The sequence below is a fragment of the Artemia sp. Qi Xiang Cuo genome, chromosome 3 (genome assembly GCF_049724085.1).
Source record: "Artemia sp. Qi Xiang Cuo chromosome 3, ASM4972408v1, whole genome shotgun sequence".
Classification (NCBI taxonomy): domain Eukaryota; kingdom Metazoa; phylum Arthropoda; class Branchiopoda; order Anostraca; family Artemiidae; genus Artemia; species Artemia sp. Qi Xiang Cuo.
Window position 1 is genome coordinate 11,869,572 of NC_142796.1, and position 15,343 is coordinate 11,884,914.

Genomic DNA, 15,343 nt, shown 5'->3' on the forward strand with positions numbered 1-15,343 from the left:
AAAGAGAATAGAAGCTCTCCAATCGTTTTTTAGTATTAAAAAGTGCATTTTCAATTTCCAATCAAATGATCCCTTTTTGAAATTTTTATAATAACTTTCTATATAAGCTTTATATGCCCCCAGGGCATAACTAACAACCCTTGCATTGAGGACTCCGAGGGGGTTATCATCCTAAAAGACCTAATTTCAAGAACTTGCAACTACGTTGAACAAAATGGATATCTCAAAATTGTATCTCAAATAATGGTGGGTGTGAGAGGGGCGTAAGTCACTCTCCAATCACTTTGAAATATTAAAAAAGGCAGTAGCCCATTTAATTTCCAACTGAATGATTCCTTTTGAAGTTTCTACGCTTTCAATAAAAACCTTATACGCCCCCAGGGCATAACTTACAACCCTTGCCTGAAGGGCTTTGGGGAGGGGGGGGGGGGGAATTGTCATCCTTAAACTTAAAGACCTATTTTCCGAAACTTTCAACTACGTTGAATAAAAAGGCTATCTAAAATATTGATTGGGTGTGTTTGGAAAAAAGATGGGCGTGAGAGGGGGGTTAGTTGCCTTCAAATCCCTTTCGACTATTAAAAAAGGGCACTAGCCCTTCGAATTTCCAATCGAATGAACCCTTTTTCAAGTTTCTACGACAAACATTTCAATTAAAACCTTATATGCCACCCGGGCATAACTTATAACCCTTGCCATGAAGACTCTGGGGGAGTGTCCTGCTCAAAGGTATAATTTCCTGAACTTTGAACTGCGTCGAACAAAAGGGCTATTTCAAAATCTTTATTGGATGTGTTTGGGGAATGGTGGGCGTGGGAGGGGTGTTAGTTGCTCTCCAATCACTTTCGACTATTAAAAAGGGCACTAACCATTTCAATTTCCAATCGAATGAGCCCTTTTTGAAGTTTCTACGATAACATGTTAAATATAAACCTTATATGCCCCCTGGCCATAAGTTACAACCCTTGCCCTGAGGGCTGTGGGGGGTTTGTCATCCTCAAAAACCTTATTTCCAGAACTAATTTCCAATCGAATGAGCTTTTTTTAAAGTATCTACGACAACGCCTTATATAAAGAACCTTATATGCCCCCGGGGCATAACTTACAACCCTTGCCCTAAGGGCTGTGGGGGACTGTCCTCAAATAATAGTTTCTATCTGGAAATCAACTACGCTAAACAAAATGGCTATCTCCAAATTTTGATTGATTGCATTTCGGGAACTGGTGGGTGTGGAAGGGATGTTAGTCGCCTTCCAATCACTTTCGACTATTAAAAAGGGCACAAGCCACTCCAATTCCAAATTGAATGAGCGCTTTTCGAAGTTACTACGACAACTTCTTCTATACGAAGTGCCCTGCTCTAAGGAAAAAACTAATAAATAATACATTGTGCCAACATCGTTTTTATATGCCCACAGGGCATAACTTAAAACCCTTGCCCTGAGGGTTGTGGCTGAGTTTCCTCCTGAAAAACATATTATCTATTTTAAAATCAACTAAGCTGAACACAATCGCTATCTCAAAATTTTGATTGGATGTGTTTGGGGGAAATAATGGGCGTGGGGGGGAGAGGGGCTAGTTGCCCTCCGATCACTTTTGACAATCAAAAAGGGCACTAGAACTGTCAATTTCTATTCAAATGAGCTCCTTTTGAAGTTTCTGTAACGACCCCTTTCATATGAAGTGCCCGGCTCTAAAGTAAAAAAAATAATAATAAATAGTATATTGTGCCAACATCGTTCTTATTTGCTCTCAGGGCACAACTTAAATCCCTTGTCCTGAGGGTTGTGGGGGAGTGTCCTCCTCAAAGTGTCCTCCAAAATATTTTTTATCTGGAAATCAACTACGCTGAACAAAATTGCTATCTCAAAATTTTGATTGGATGTGTTTGGGGGAAGAATGGGCGTGGGGGGCTAGTTGCCCTCCAATCACTTTCGACTATTAAAAAGGGCACTAGCTTTTTGAATTTCCAATCGAATAAGCCTTTTTTGAAGTTTGTACGACAACACCTTCTATAAAAACCTTATATGCCCCCAGGGTATAACTTAAAACCCTTGCCTTGAGGGTTGTGGGGGAGTGTCCTTCTCAAAAATATATTTTCTATCTGGAAATCAACTACGCTGGAAAAAAATGGATACCTCAAAGAGTTTAGTTGGATATGTTTGGGGAAATGGTGGGCATGATTGGCATGGGATTTCTCACACTCCCAACCCTTTATGATAAACCCATGACATCCTGTGGAACATACTATCATTCATGAAACATTTTCAGCCATTTTCCTACGAAAAATAACCGTATAAACTAAAATTGACCGTTTAAACTTAGAGGAAAATTCCCAATGATGTTTCTTCTGATAAAAAATAGCCGTATAAAACTTGTAAACTAAAATCGACCGTCTAAACTTAAACAAAAGTTCCTAATAGCGTTTCTTCTGATGGCTCGTGGCACTCTGCGGCTGGCATATGTTACCCTGTGGCGCCCATCATCATTACTCCAGCTTTTTCAAACGTTTGAATATCCTGGCAGACGTTTTATTTGAGCAGCATGACTTACTATTTTATTGTTAGATCGTAATACTCCATGGCAATTTCCAGCCTGTTTCGGTTACTATTGAGCCAGGTCGCTCCTTACTTACAGTTCGTTACCACGAACTGTTTGACAAGACATCGCATCTGTTAGCACGCGAAAACATGCCAGTTTTAAAATATAATTTATTGTCTGATGACTAATAAATCCATGAACCAGACAGTTCGTGATAGCAAACTCCAAGTAATGAGTGACTCGGCTCAGTAGTAAGTAAAACTATAAGAAACAGAACTTTGATACAAAAGATATATCAGAAAAATTGGCTTATTACAATGATTTCAAATATATAAGTTTCATTAAGTTTAGTCTTACCCATCAAAATCTATGAGCCTGAAAACATTTGCCTGATTTTCAAAAAAGAAGGATTTTCAAAAAATTTGGAATTTTGAATTTTTTGACAGAAGAAAGATCACGGATCCGTGTTCATTTGTTGTTTTTTTTCCCCAGGGGTTAACCTATCGACCCAGTGGTCCTAGAATATTGGAAGAGGGCTTATTCGAACGAAAACTAAAAGTTCCAGTGCCCTTTTTGAGTGACCAAAAATATTGGAGGGCCACAAGGCCCCCTCCCACGCCCCTATTTTAGAAAAATCGTCTGGTCACAATTTTAAGATGGCCGTTTTGTTCAGCATAGCTGAAAGTTGGAATAACTATGCCTTTGGAGATAAAATGACCCCCACAGCCCCTAGGGACAGGTCTTTAAGTTATCTGGTTTGCCCATTGTTTACATGTAGTATTTGTTATTGAGAAGTATGCATAGATCTCTCAAGAAGGGGAGAATTTTTTTTTCGGGGGGAGATTTTCCACGGGGAAAATTTCCCATTGGATGGGGAGTTTCCAGGGTGGGAAATTTTTCAAGGCAAATTGTGCACTAGGGAATTAGCCATTTTAATCCACTGCTGGAAGAAGGTATGTAGATTACAAGGCGTGTCCACATACAGGTGTGCCCTGCTGAGTGCAAATTTAAGGGGCCGTCTTCCTCCTCAACATTAATTTATATCCCACGATAATTTATATGGTCCAATTTCTATTATAGGCCCTCAGGTTCAAGGTCTCCTTGGTCCACGCCTCCTATGGAGGCGCCCTATATATCAGTGGGATTTTCCCCTATCGATCACTTGGAGACATACTGTGAGTGGCCTGGGGTAGGCCCTACTGAGCCGTAGACCTCAGTGTACTCCTTCAGTCGCACCATTACTCTACGTGTAGTGTCTGCATCATTCTCCAATGTAAGGGTAACATTAAAATGATTTTAGTCACCTGTAATCTTGAAACGTTGCATTGAAACAGATCAAATTCATGCGACTCAATAAATTTCGAATTATGATCCAGTTACCATAAAGTCTTCAGGAGCTTATGGGAATGTTAGAAATGAGTAGCTCTATATCAAAAGCTAACCTAGGTGGGCTATTGTCTGTATTTGTGCTTGCTAATATTCTCTTTTTGTCTCATATTTAGGTGACTTTGCTGGCGCAAAAATAGCTACCACTGCCTCATCGAAGTTTAGCTGTATTTATGATCCCGCGCAGATTTTTTCTGCTAAAGAATTGAAAATTGGACTACCCAAGGTTTCATTATGCCCTAGTAATGGCAATAATTCACGATAAAATCCAGTCATTTAACCTGAGTTCACAAATTTGACATTACCGCCATCTAAATTCTTAAAGAGACGTTTATTCGGTCTCCTAAAAAAGTCTTATGATTTAAAGTTTGAAGAAATTCAAGCAGAGGCACAGAGGAAAAAGAAAAAACTTTGCATTAAAATGTCACTGAAACAGAGCAAACTCTAAGTACACTACAGAAATTGAATTATAAGCCAATTAACATACAACATTCTGGAGCTTACGAGAATATTGACAACGGTAGGCTATATTACAGCACATCAAAAGATAAACTGGGTAACCTATGTTCTGTCTCTGTGCTTGCTAATATTCATTTTTGTTTAATCTCGTGACGCCACTGCCATCGCTGAAATAGTTGCTAAAGCCTCATCGAGACTAAGCTTTTTTAGGATTTTATAAGGTTTTTTTTTGCTGAAATACCATAAGAAATCTAAATTGAACTCCCAAGATCTCACCAGTGGCATGGCACTCAGTACGTGGTAGAATTAGTTGCTCAAATTTTCTATTAGTTGCTCAAATTCGTCAAACATAGATTTTATTAAATTATGCTAAATAAAAGCTTCCCAGCTTAAAGAAGCAGAAAAATCAACAACAAAAAAATTAAATAAAATCACAACATAAACAGGTACAAACGTGAAAAGAGACATATAAATCCATCTAATTAATGAAAACATCATTGATTCCAAACAAGCAGAATCCAGGACAAGTCGTTTAATAGCCCATATTCCCTTTTCCACCCTCCCTGAGGTTTTTCTTTCACTTTATGACTGTTCTTGTATGACTCAGTTGATTTTCTAGGTTAATTATGCTGGATTAATTTTAAAATCAGTTGAACTAAGTCTTAACCGACAAACAAAATTTTACAGCACACTTATGAATGATGCACTTTAGGATACTTTTGTATCAATATTACTCATGGTCTATATAAATTCACTTGTCAAAATAGGAAAAAAATCTCTATAAAGTTCCATGAAGGGTACAACTGTGAGTAAACACGCTTTGCTTGGGAAATTTAAGCTGAAGCTTTACGGCTACGCTAAGTAAAGGAATCTTAGATATTCTACATAAACATCTTCCCCAGAATGATTATTTTGTAGCTGAATTTTCTCTACATCCTGTCGTCTGATATTCCATGGACGTTTTTGGTAACTGAAAGGTGTTGATCCATAAAAGCGAAATACTGATATAATCAGTAAAATCAGTAACATCTGAAAAGAAAATAGAAATTACTTAAAGGCATAGATAACAGTGACAAGAGTAATCTGTATTCTTAGTGATCAGTCATCATAGACAGTGCAATAGCGCTTCCTACGTAAAGAACGACGTGAGCACAATATATATTTTTTTTTTTTGGTTCGTTTTATACCAGGGAACTTCGGATCGAAGAGGTTGTCGTAGAAACTTTAAAAAGGACTAAATTCGATTGGAAATTGAAAAAGCTAGTGCCCTTTTAATAGTTGAGAGTGATTGGAGGTCAACTAACACTCCTCCAACGCCCAACATTACCCCAAACACATTCAATCAAAATTTTAAGTCATTATGATCAGCATAGTCGAAAGGTCCAGAATTTATGCATTTTAAGATGACAACCCCCACAGCCCTCAGGGCAAGGGTTGTAAGTTATATCCTGGGGGCATAAAAATTTCTTATAAAAAGAGCGGTCGTATATACTTCGGAGGGGGTCGTTGGATTAGTAATTAGAAGGTCTAGCGCTTTTTTTAAGATTCAAAGTGATCCGAGGAAAGTTACCCATCTCGTATTTTCCCAAAATGTATCTGACGGAAATTTTGAGATGCCATTTGTTGTCGCACGAACTTAAAAAAAGCTCATTCTGTTGGAAATTGAAAGGGAAAGTGTCGTTTTCAATGGTCAAAAGTGACCGGATGGCAACATGACCCCCTCCCCCCAAGGCCCATCAATTCCCAAAACACATCTAATAAACTTTTATATATCACCTTTGTTCAGCGTAGTTTAAAGGTCTGGAAATTAAGTCTTTGAGGATGACAAGCCCCAAACAACCCTCAGGGCAAGGATTGTAAGTTATACCCAGAGGGCATATAAGGTTCTTATGGAAAGGGTGGTCGTTTAAACTCCGGAGGGGGCTTGTTGGATTGGAAATTCGATGTTCTACTGCCCTTTTCAAGAGTCAAATTGATCGGGGCAGCCACCCTCCCCCCCACGGCCTTAATTCCACAAATAAATCTACAGAAACTTTGAGATAGCCATTTGTTCAAAAATAGTCCAAAGATCTAAGAATATGGTTTTTGCTGTTGACAGAAACCCCCAGAATCTGAGAGTGAGGATTGTAGTTTATACCCTAGGGGCATATAAGGTTTTGATGGATAGGGTTGTCGTGTGAAATTTAGAAGAGGTTCATTTTATTGGAAAGGTACAGCTTTAGTTCTCTTTTAAGAGTCTAATACGATAGAGAACAGCTAGCCTCCCTCCCTAATTTCCCATTTTACCAATAGTCCGAAAACCATATAACGATGTCTTGAGGGTAGGCACAATTCTCCAGGGCCTATAAGCAAGGGTTGTAAGTTATGCCCTGGGGCATTTAAGGTTTTTATGGAACGGATGGTCGTATAAACTTTGGATCGGATGGTGCTAATTTGATTGGAATTTGGACGTCTTAGTGCCCTTTTTAAGAGTCAAAAGTGAATGGAAGACAATCCTCCCACCCCAAGCCTATTATTCCCCAAGATATATCCGGTCGAAATTTTAAGAGAGCTATACTGTTCAGCATTGTTGAAAGGTCGAGTAATTATGTCTTTGGGGATGTCAACCTTCCTAGAGTCCTTAGGACAAGGGCTGTAAGTTAGGCGATTCGTTCATTGCTTAGACATAGTATATGTTATCTAGAAAGGTATGCATGTTTCAACTTTACTTTTCCAAGAAGATGAATGGCATTCAGGTGAGCTTTTGAGAGAATGTTGGGGGGAGTGTTGAACTAAATCAAAACAAGTGACGTGTGCTTGGATTGTCAAAAGGGTGTAACATAGGAATAACTGAGTATTAATTTAGAAAAGGAAACAAGAAAATCATAGGGGAAATGGTCAAAATGGCAATGTTTGCATGCTACCAATATTACTACAACTACCACCACTACTACTACCAAACTATCCATACTATCCATTTAATAACAATAGAAGCTCCTAACCCCTCACCCCTATTTCTAGTGCATGCCCTCTGACATCACAACACACACCCTCGTTTCAAGCGTATGTTACATCACGCGACACACCCTCACCATTAAAGGGCAGATAAGTGGAGCTACCAGCCCCTCGCACCTGCAGAGTGCAGTCACCTGTTCTATTAAAGGGAACAAACTTGGCAAGACTCCATGACAAACCAATCTGGACTCCAATGACATCATACAACTTACCCCATTTCAAAAAGACAGGTCTAACATGCTTGACGCAATTTTGTGTAACCCTACCACAGGAACCCATGGGGGAATCGCCACTTGTAACGTAACGAGACACGAAACTCCCAAAGAATTCTTTTTTCATTAGCTCAATGGCGGTACACACTTTACGTAATGATTGCGCATCCCTCACTGCCATATAATACCATTTTGACATTTTTCGCCGAAAACCCTCAAGATATTTTCTTTGTCAGCGTTTCATTTTTCACTCAAAACCCCATTCATATTTTTTCTAGAGTTCTTGATCTCGCCAGGACTCGAAAGGTCATTCCCTTCCAATGGTACAGCGCCCCAAGCAAGTCGTCTATGAAACCTTGGCCAATATTTTGTATCTCGAACCATATTCTAAGAATAACCTATTGCACGACACCTGAGATTCCCCATTTTTTGGCACTCGTTAGAACGGCGTGTTTAGTGCCAATTTTGGCATGTACATTGAAAGCATCTATTTCCAGGGGACATTTGTTCTCAAGATATTTTTAGCAATAAAGGGGAAATATATGTTTAAATCATAGGCAGCGCGCTAGCCCTGCCTAAGTAAAGAGCGATGTGGGCACAATGTGTTTTTGTTTCTGTTTTTTTTCCATTCCCGGACACTTCGTATCGAAGGAGTCGTCGTAGAAACTAGGACTCATTCAATTGGAAATTGTGAAGTGGCTAGTGCCCTTTTTACTAGTCGAAAGTGATTGGAGGGCAACTAGCCTCCCCCCCCTCCACGCCCATCATTCCCCCAAACACAACCAAACCAAAATTTGAGATAGCCATTTTGTTCAGCGTAGTTGATTTCAGGATAAAAAATATGTTTTTGAGGAGGACACTCCCCCAAAACCCTCAGGGCAAGGGTTTTTAGTTATGCCCGGGGGCATATAAGGTTTTATAGAAGGGGTTGTCGTAGAAACTTCAAAACAGACTCATTCGATTGGAAATTCAAAGGGATAGTGCCCTTTTTAATAGTCGAAAGTGATTGGAGGGCAACTAGACCACCCCACAAGCCAATCATTCCCCCAAACGCATCCAATCAAAAGTTTGAGATAGCTATTTTGTTCAGCGTAGTTGATTTCCAGATAAAAACATGTTTTTGAGGAGGATACTCCCCCACAACCCTCAGGGCAAGAGTTTTAAGTTACGCCCTGGGGGCACATAAGGTCTTTATAGAAGCCGTTGTCGTAGAAACTTCAAAACTCATTCGATTGGAAATTCAGAGGGCTAGTGTCCTTTTTAATAATCGAAAGTGATTGGAGGGCACCTAGCCCTTCCCACGTCCCTGAGTCCCCCAAACACATTCAATCCAAATTTTGAGATAGCCATATTATTCAATGTTGGCTAGTTGATTTCCAGATAGAAAATATGTTTTTGAGGAGGACACTCCCCACAACCCTCAGGGCAAGGGTTTTAAGTTATGCCCTGGGAGCATATAAGGTTTTTATTGAAGGCGTTGTCGTAAAAACCTCAAAACAGGCTCATTCGATTGGGAATTCAAAAGGCCAGTGCCCTTTTTAATAGTCGAAAGTGATTAGAGGGCAACTAGGCCCCCCCACGCCCATCATTCCACCAAACACATCCAATCAAAATTTTGATATAGCCATTTTGTTCAGCGTATTTGATTTCCAGATAGAAATGTTCTTGAGGAGGACAGTCCCCAACAACCGTCAGGGCAAGGGTTTTAAGTTATGCCCTGGGGGTATATAAAGTTTTTATAGAAGGCGTTGTCGTAGAAACTTCAAAACAGGCTCATTCGATTACAAATTCAAAGGGCAAGTGTCCTTTCCAATAGTCAAAAAACATTGGAGGTCAACTAGCCCCCCCCCCCGCCCATCATTCCCCCAAACACATCAAATTAAAATTTTGAAATAGCAATTTTGTTGAGCGTAGTTGATTTCCAGATAGAAAATATACTTTTGAGGAGGACACTCCCCCAAAACCCTCAGGGCAAGGGTTTTAAGTTATGCCCTGGGGGTATATAAGGTTTTTATAGAAGGTGTTGTCGTAGAAACTTCAAAAGGGGTTCATTTGATTAGAAATTCAAAGAGCTAGCGCCCTTTTTAATAGTCGAAAGTGATTGATGGGCAACTAGCTCCCCCCCCCCCTGCGCCCATTATTCCCCCAACTACATCCAATCAAAATTTTGAGATAGTCATTTTGTTCAGTGTAGTTGATTTCCAGATAGGAAATGTGTTTTTGAGAATGAAACTCCCCCACAACCCTCAGGACAAGGGTTTTAAGTTATGCCCTGGGAAGATATATGGTTTTTATTGAAATCTCAGTCGTAGAAACTTAAAAAAGGGCTCATTCGATTCGAAATACAAAGGGCTAGTACCTTTTTAAATAGCCGAAAGTGACTAGTGATATTTTTTGTTGTTGTTGTTATTTAGACCAGGGCACTTCGTATCGAAGGAGTTGTCGTGGGAACTTCGAAAGGGGTTCTTTCAATTGAAAATAGAAAGGGCTGCTGCCCTTTTTAAAAGTCGAAAGTGAATGGAGGGCAACTAATCCCCCTTCCACTCCCACCCTCCCACGCCTACCCTCTTATTTGCCCATTATGTTTAAAAACTAAATGTTGCCTTAAGATCAAATCAAAATTCACTGTTATATTGCTAATTCCAAATAAGGCATCTCAGCAGTATCCCAAGAACGACTGAGGTTATTATGTTCAAACTTTCGGGGCTACTTCTGCTCTTATAATTTATTCAAATCAAAATAGCGTAAGTGTATCCATGCTATCAAAGAAATTAAACAGATTTTTTTTTCTGTTCGTTTTGGGTTTCGTTTATTTATCGATGCTGATTTGTGGTACTTTCACGCTTGGTAGAATATTTGATTTTATTTTTGCTCATTTTTGTTTAATGGAGTACTTTACTTTTGTTTGAAAAATTTATTTTGTGGAAAAAATTTTCTTCAATTAATAACGCCTAAAAACTACATCGATTGTTAATGCATCCTCTGAAGATGAGTGCTAGTAGGTGCGAGCTGGAACCTATTTTTAGGATAATTCGAAATATCCATATATTTATCTTAGTGAAAAAGGGGTATCTCCTTAAAAGCTCTTGATATGTCTTATATTCCATCTATTATCACTCCTCCCTCCCCTACCCTCAGGGGTTGCAGGCTAGAAGCCCCAGTTTTCTATAATAGATGGTTCTTTTTTGCGTATATGATAATATGACATTTTCATCTTTTATTTTTTATCGTGTTTTTAGCTGTCTTTTTTATGGTTTATTGCTTTTAAATTTGTTTTCATGTTTAAATATTTGCTTCTCCTGCCGGTAGAAATGTATTTTCAAAAACCAATCAGCATCGATAAATAAATGAAACCCAAAACGAGCAGAAATTACAATAAATAACCGAGTGAAACTCAAAACAACCAGAAATTAACATAAGTTGGGCGCAAAACCCCTATGCCTTCCCAAGGCCAGAACAAAATTTGCACTTGCAAAATTTGCAAATATAAATGTTTTTACTTTTATAAATTTAATAAATCAAATAATATTAACATTTTGATCACTAAATATCAGTATATGTATATTAAAATGACAATGCACATTCATTTGTATTTTTTCAGTAAAGTGTAAATTTTGTTCTGGGCTTGGGAGGGCATAGGGGTTTTGCGCCAAACTTATGTTAATTTCTGCTTGTATTGAGTTTGACTCGGTTATTTATTGTAATTTCTGTTCGTGTTGGGTTTCATTTATTTATTGATGCTGATTTGTGGTGGTTTCACGCTTGGTAGATTATTAGATTTTATTTTTGCTAATTTTTGTTTTATGGAGTTCTTTACTTTTCTTTGAAAAACTTATTTTGTGGAAAAAGTTTTTTTAATTAATTTCTGTTCGTTTTATATTGACATAGTCTTTTCAAGGAAAAATGAAATAACGCTTTAAATCTTTTCGTTTTTTAAACCTTTATGGTTTGGCCTTCTATTTGTATGCTGGAGAAAAATTTTCAGCAATTTTAACAACATACACCCTTTTAAAAATCTGGACACAAATAGTACTGTTTAATTTAGTTTCATACCTCCTCTAGTTGACCTGAAATGGAAAACTTGATACCAAGTGAGCTTTTGTACTAAATTAAAATACACTATGTGCATGTACCCTGTCAAAATAGCGTACCTCAAAAATTGTTTTGAGTATTAAGTTGAAACTTTCAGAGAATGCTTAAAGGGGAAAATCATCTAACCAAAAGGCAATATGTACACACTACTGCTAATACTACTGTTATTGCTACATTCAATGCTACTACTAATACTAATATTACTTCTATTGCAATTAATTGGAAAGCTTAGAGCATTGTGATGAAAATTTCATGAAGTATATGAAGATACAGGTTATCAAAAGGACATATCAGCAATGACTAATTAAGTTGAAACCTCCAGGACTTGATGAGAGGGATGTTCTACTGACCAGAAGGCAATATGATAATACTACTGCTGCTACTAGTACTACCGCTATTCAACATTATTACTAGTAATATCAATGCTACTGCTGTGACTACCATTACAACTATGCCTAAGGATATGAAGGTGAAATTTTCAAGCTATTTTGAGGGGTGAAGGTGAACCGAATTACAACACGCCGTCTGTATGCAGGTTGTCAAAAGGATGTACCTTCAACAACTTAGGAACAGTTTAGTGTTTGCAATTGAAAATAACAGGGCTTGTTGTGAGGCATGTTGAACTAACCGAAAGAATATACTTGCATCTTAATGCTACTGCTTTCTACTCATGCTACTACTACTGTTACTAGTATTACTAGTTCTATTCCTACTACTGCCACTAAAGCTTAGGCTTCTACAATTAACTCTACTACTGCTATTACTACTATTAAAACTAAGGATATTAAGGTACAAAATCTGGAATATATAGAAACTGTATGAAACTAATTCGAGATACATTATGCCCATACAGGTTATCAAGTGGATGCATCAGAAATGCTTCAGGAACGGTAGATGATATTCACTGCTGAAACTTTTAGCGTGGGTTGAAGGGATGTTGAAGAAACCAAAGGTGCTATGCGCATACTGCTCCTAAAGCTGGTACAACTATTGCAACAGTGCAAGCTATGGGTATTAAGATGAATGTTTTAAGGAACTAGTTAAAAAAATCCTTCCGAAAAAAAGGCTTTTCAAAGAAAAGTAAAGGCCATTTTAAACTTAAGATCAGCAGATACAAATACCTGCTCAAATTCAAACTTAAAACAACCAGAAATTACTATTAAAGAATAAATGAAACCCAAAACGAAAAGAAATTAAATAAACAATCATAACAAAAAAGCATGAACAATTAATGATATAAATTAATTAATAGATCTTAAAGCGAGTAATGTTTAAATTGGATATGCAAATCAAACTTGAAACGAAAAAAAAAAGAAATTTTGCTATTGAAGCATAAATGAAATCCAAAACGAACAGAACTTAAATAAACAACCAATGCAAAGAAAAATACAATAGCTATTAATGTAAATGAATAAAAAAAAAATATAAAACAAGGGAAACTTAAATTGAATATGCATTTTAAGCTTGAAACGAACAAAAATCAGTACAAACAAGAGTTTGGGTATCGTCTTCTTCTCTCAGTGTAATGTACAAAGTAGTATGGCCACTCTGCTTTCAAAGTCATCCTTAGAGAAATTAGCATGGAGTTTTAAAGTCATCTCTATCCTTTTCCCCATAGAATTCAAGCACATGACCTCTGACGTAACGCGACACACCTGTTTCTAGGTGACATTCCCGCTCTTGGCAAGAGTTCAAAGGTTAGGTCAGGTGTTTTTATTCCATGACCCACCCCTTTTTTTCTATGACACACCCTCACTACTTTCTGTGACATGCCCTCCCTGGTTTCTGTGACATGCATTCCCTTTTCCCATAGAAATCCTTTGACATGCCCTCTGACGCGAAAAAGCTGTACAATGCGGTCAACTGTTTCTAGGCTACGGCTGGCAAGATTCCCCGGATTTCAGTTTTATATTATATGATTACTTGGAGTGTGGTCCGTATAATACACAAATTTTAATAATAACAGAAGCTCCTAAACCCTCACCCCTGTTTCTAGCGCATGTCCTCTGACATCACAACGCACACCCTCGCCATTAAAGGGCCAGATAAGTGGAGCTACCAGCCCCTCGCACCTGCAGAGTGCAGTCACCTGTTCTATTAAAGAGAAAAAACTTGGCAAGACTCCATGAGAAACCCCTCTGGACTCCAAAGACGTCATATGACTTACCCCATTTCAAAAAGACAGGTCTAATATGCTTGAAGCAATTTTATGTAGCCCTACCACAGGAACCCATGGGGGAATTGCCGCTTGTAACGTAACGACACCCGAAACTCCCAAAGCATTCTTTTTTCATTAGCTCAATGGCGGTACACACTTTACGTAATGATTGCGCACCCCTCACTGCCAGATATTACCATTTTGACATTTTTCGCCGAAATCCCTCAAGACATTTTCTTTTTCAGCGTTTCATTTTTCGCTCAAAACCCCATTCATATTTTTTCTAGAGTTCTTGACCCCACCAGTACTCGAAAGGTCATTCCCTTCCAATGGTACAGCGCCCCAAGAAAGTCGTCCATGAAACCTTAGCCAATATTTTTATCTCGAATCATATTCTAAAAATAACCTATTGCACGGCACCTGAGATTCCCCTTTTTTGGCACTCGTTAGAACGGCGTGTTTAGTGCCTAATTTGGTATGTACTTTGAAAACATCTATTTCCAGGGGACATTTGTTCTCAAGATATTTTTAGCAACAAAGGGGAAACATATGTTTAAATCATAGGCAGCGTGCCAGCGCTGCCCAAGTAAAGAACGATGTGGGCACAATGTGTTTTTGTTATTGTTTTTTTTCTCCATACCCGGGCACTCCGTATCGAAGGAGTCGTCGTAGAAACAAGGGCTCATTCGATGGAAATTGGATAGACTAGTGCCCTTTTTAATAGTCTAAAGTGATTGGAAGGCAACTAGCCCCCCCCCCAAGCCCATCATTCCCCAAAACACATCCAATCAAAATTTTGAGATAGCCATTGTGTTCAGCGTAATTGATTTCCCGATAAAAATATGTTTTTGAGGAGGACACTCCCCCAAAACCCTCAGGGCAAGGGTTTTTAGTTATGCCCTGGGGGCATATAAGATTTTATAGAAGGCGTTGTCGTAGAAACTTCAAAACAGGCTCATTCGATTGGAAATTCAAAGGGCTAGTGTCCTTTTTAATAGTCGAAAGTGATTGGAGGGCAATTAGGCCCCCCACACACGCCCATCATTCCCCCAAACACATCCAATCAAAATTTTAAGATAGCCATTTTGTTCAGCGTAGTTGATTTCCAGCTAGAAATATGTTTTTGAGGAGGTCACTCCCCCACAACCCTCAGGGCAATGCTTTTAAGTTATGCCCTGGGGACAGATAAGGTTTACAGAAGCCGTTGTTTAGCCGTGGAACTTCAAAGCTCATTCGACTGAAAATTCAGAGCGCTAGTGCTCTTTTTAATAATCGAAAGTGATTGGAGGGCACCTAGCCCCCCACGTCCCTACTTCCCCCAAACACATTCAATCCAAATTTTGAGATAGCCATTTTGTTCAACGTAGGCTAGTTGATTTCCAGATAGAAAATATGTTTTTGAGGAGGACACTCCCCCACAACCCTCAGTGCAAGGGTTTTAAGTTAGGCCCAAGGAGCATATAAGGTTTTTATTTAAGGCGTTGTCGTATAAACTTCAAAA

General features: G+C 38.6%; 1 protein-coding gene across 1 annotated transcript in view; it reads right to left on the reverse strand.

Annotated features, from left to right (window-relative positions):
* Nucleotides 1-4,203: 4,203 nt before the first annotated feature.
* LOC148953769 (protein CFDP2-like) overlaps nt 4,204-15,343 on the reverse strand; it is a 118,416-nt gene continuing 107,276 nt past the window's right edge. Inside the window, exon 4 of the mRNA XM_089085893.1 lies at nt 4,204-4,270. Coding sequence (XP_088942019.1) covers nt 4,204-4,270 — 67 coding nt within the window. The remainder of the gene's footprint in view (nt 4,271-15,343) is intronic.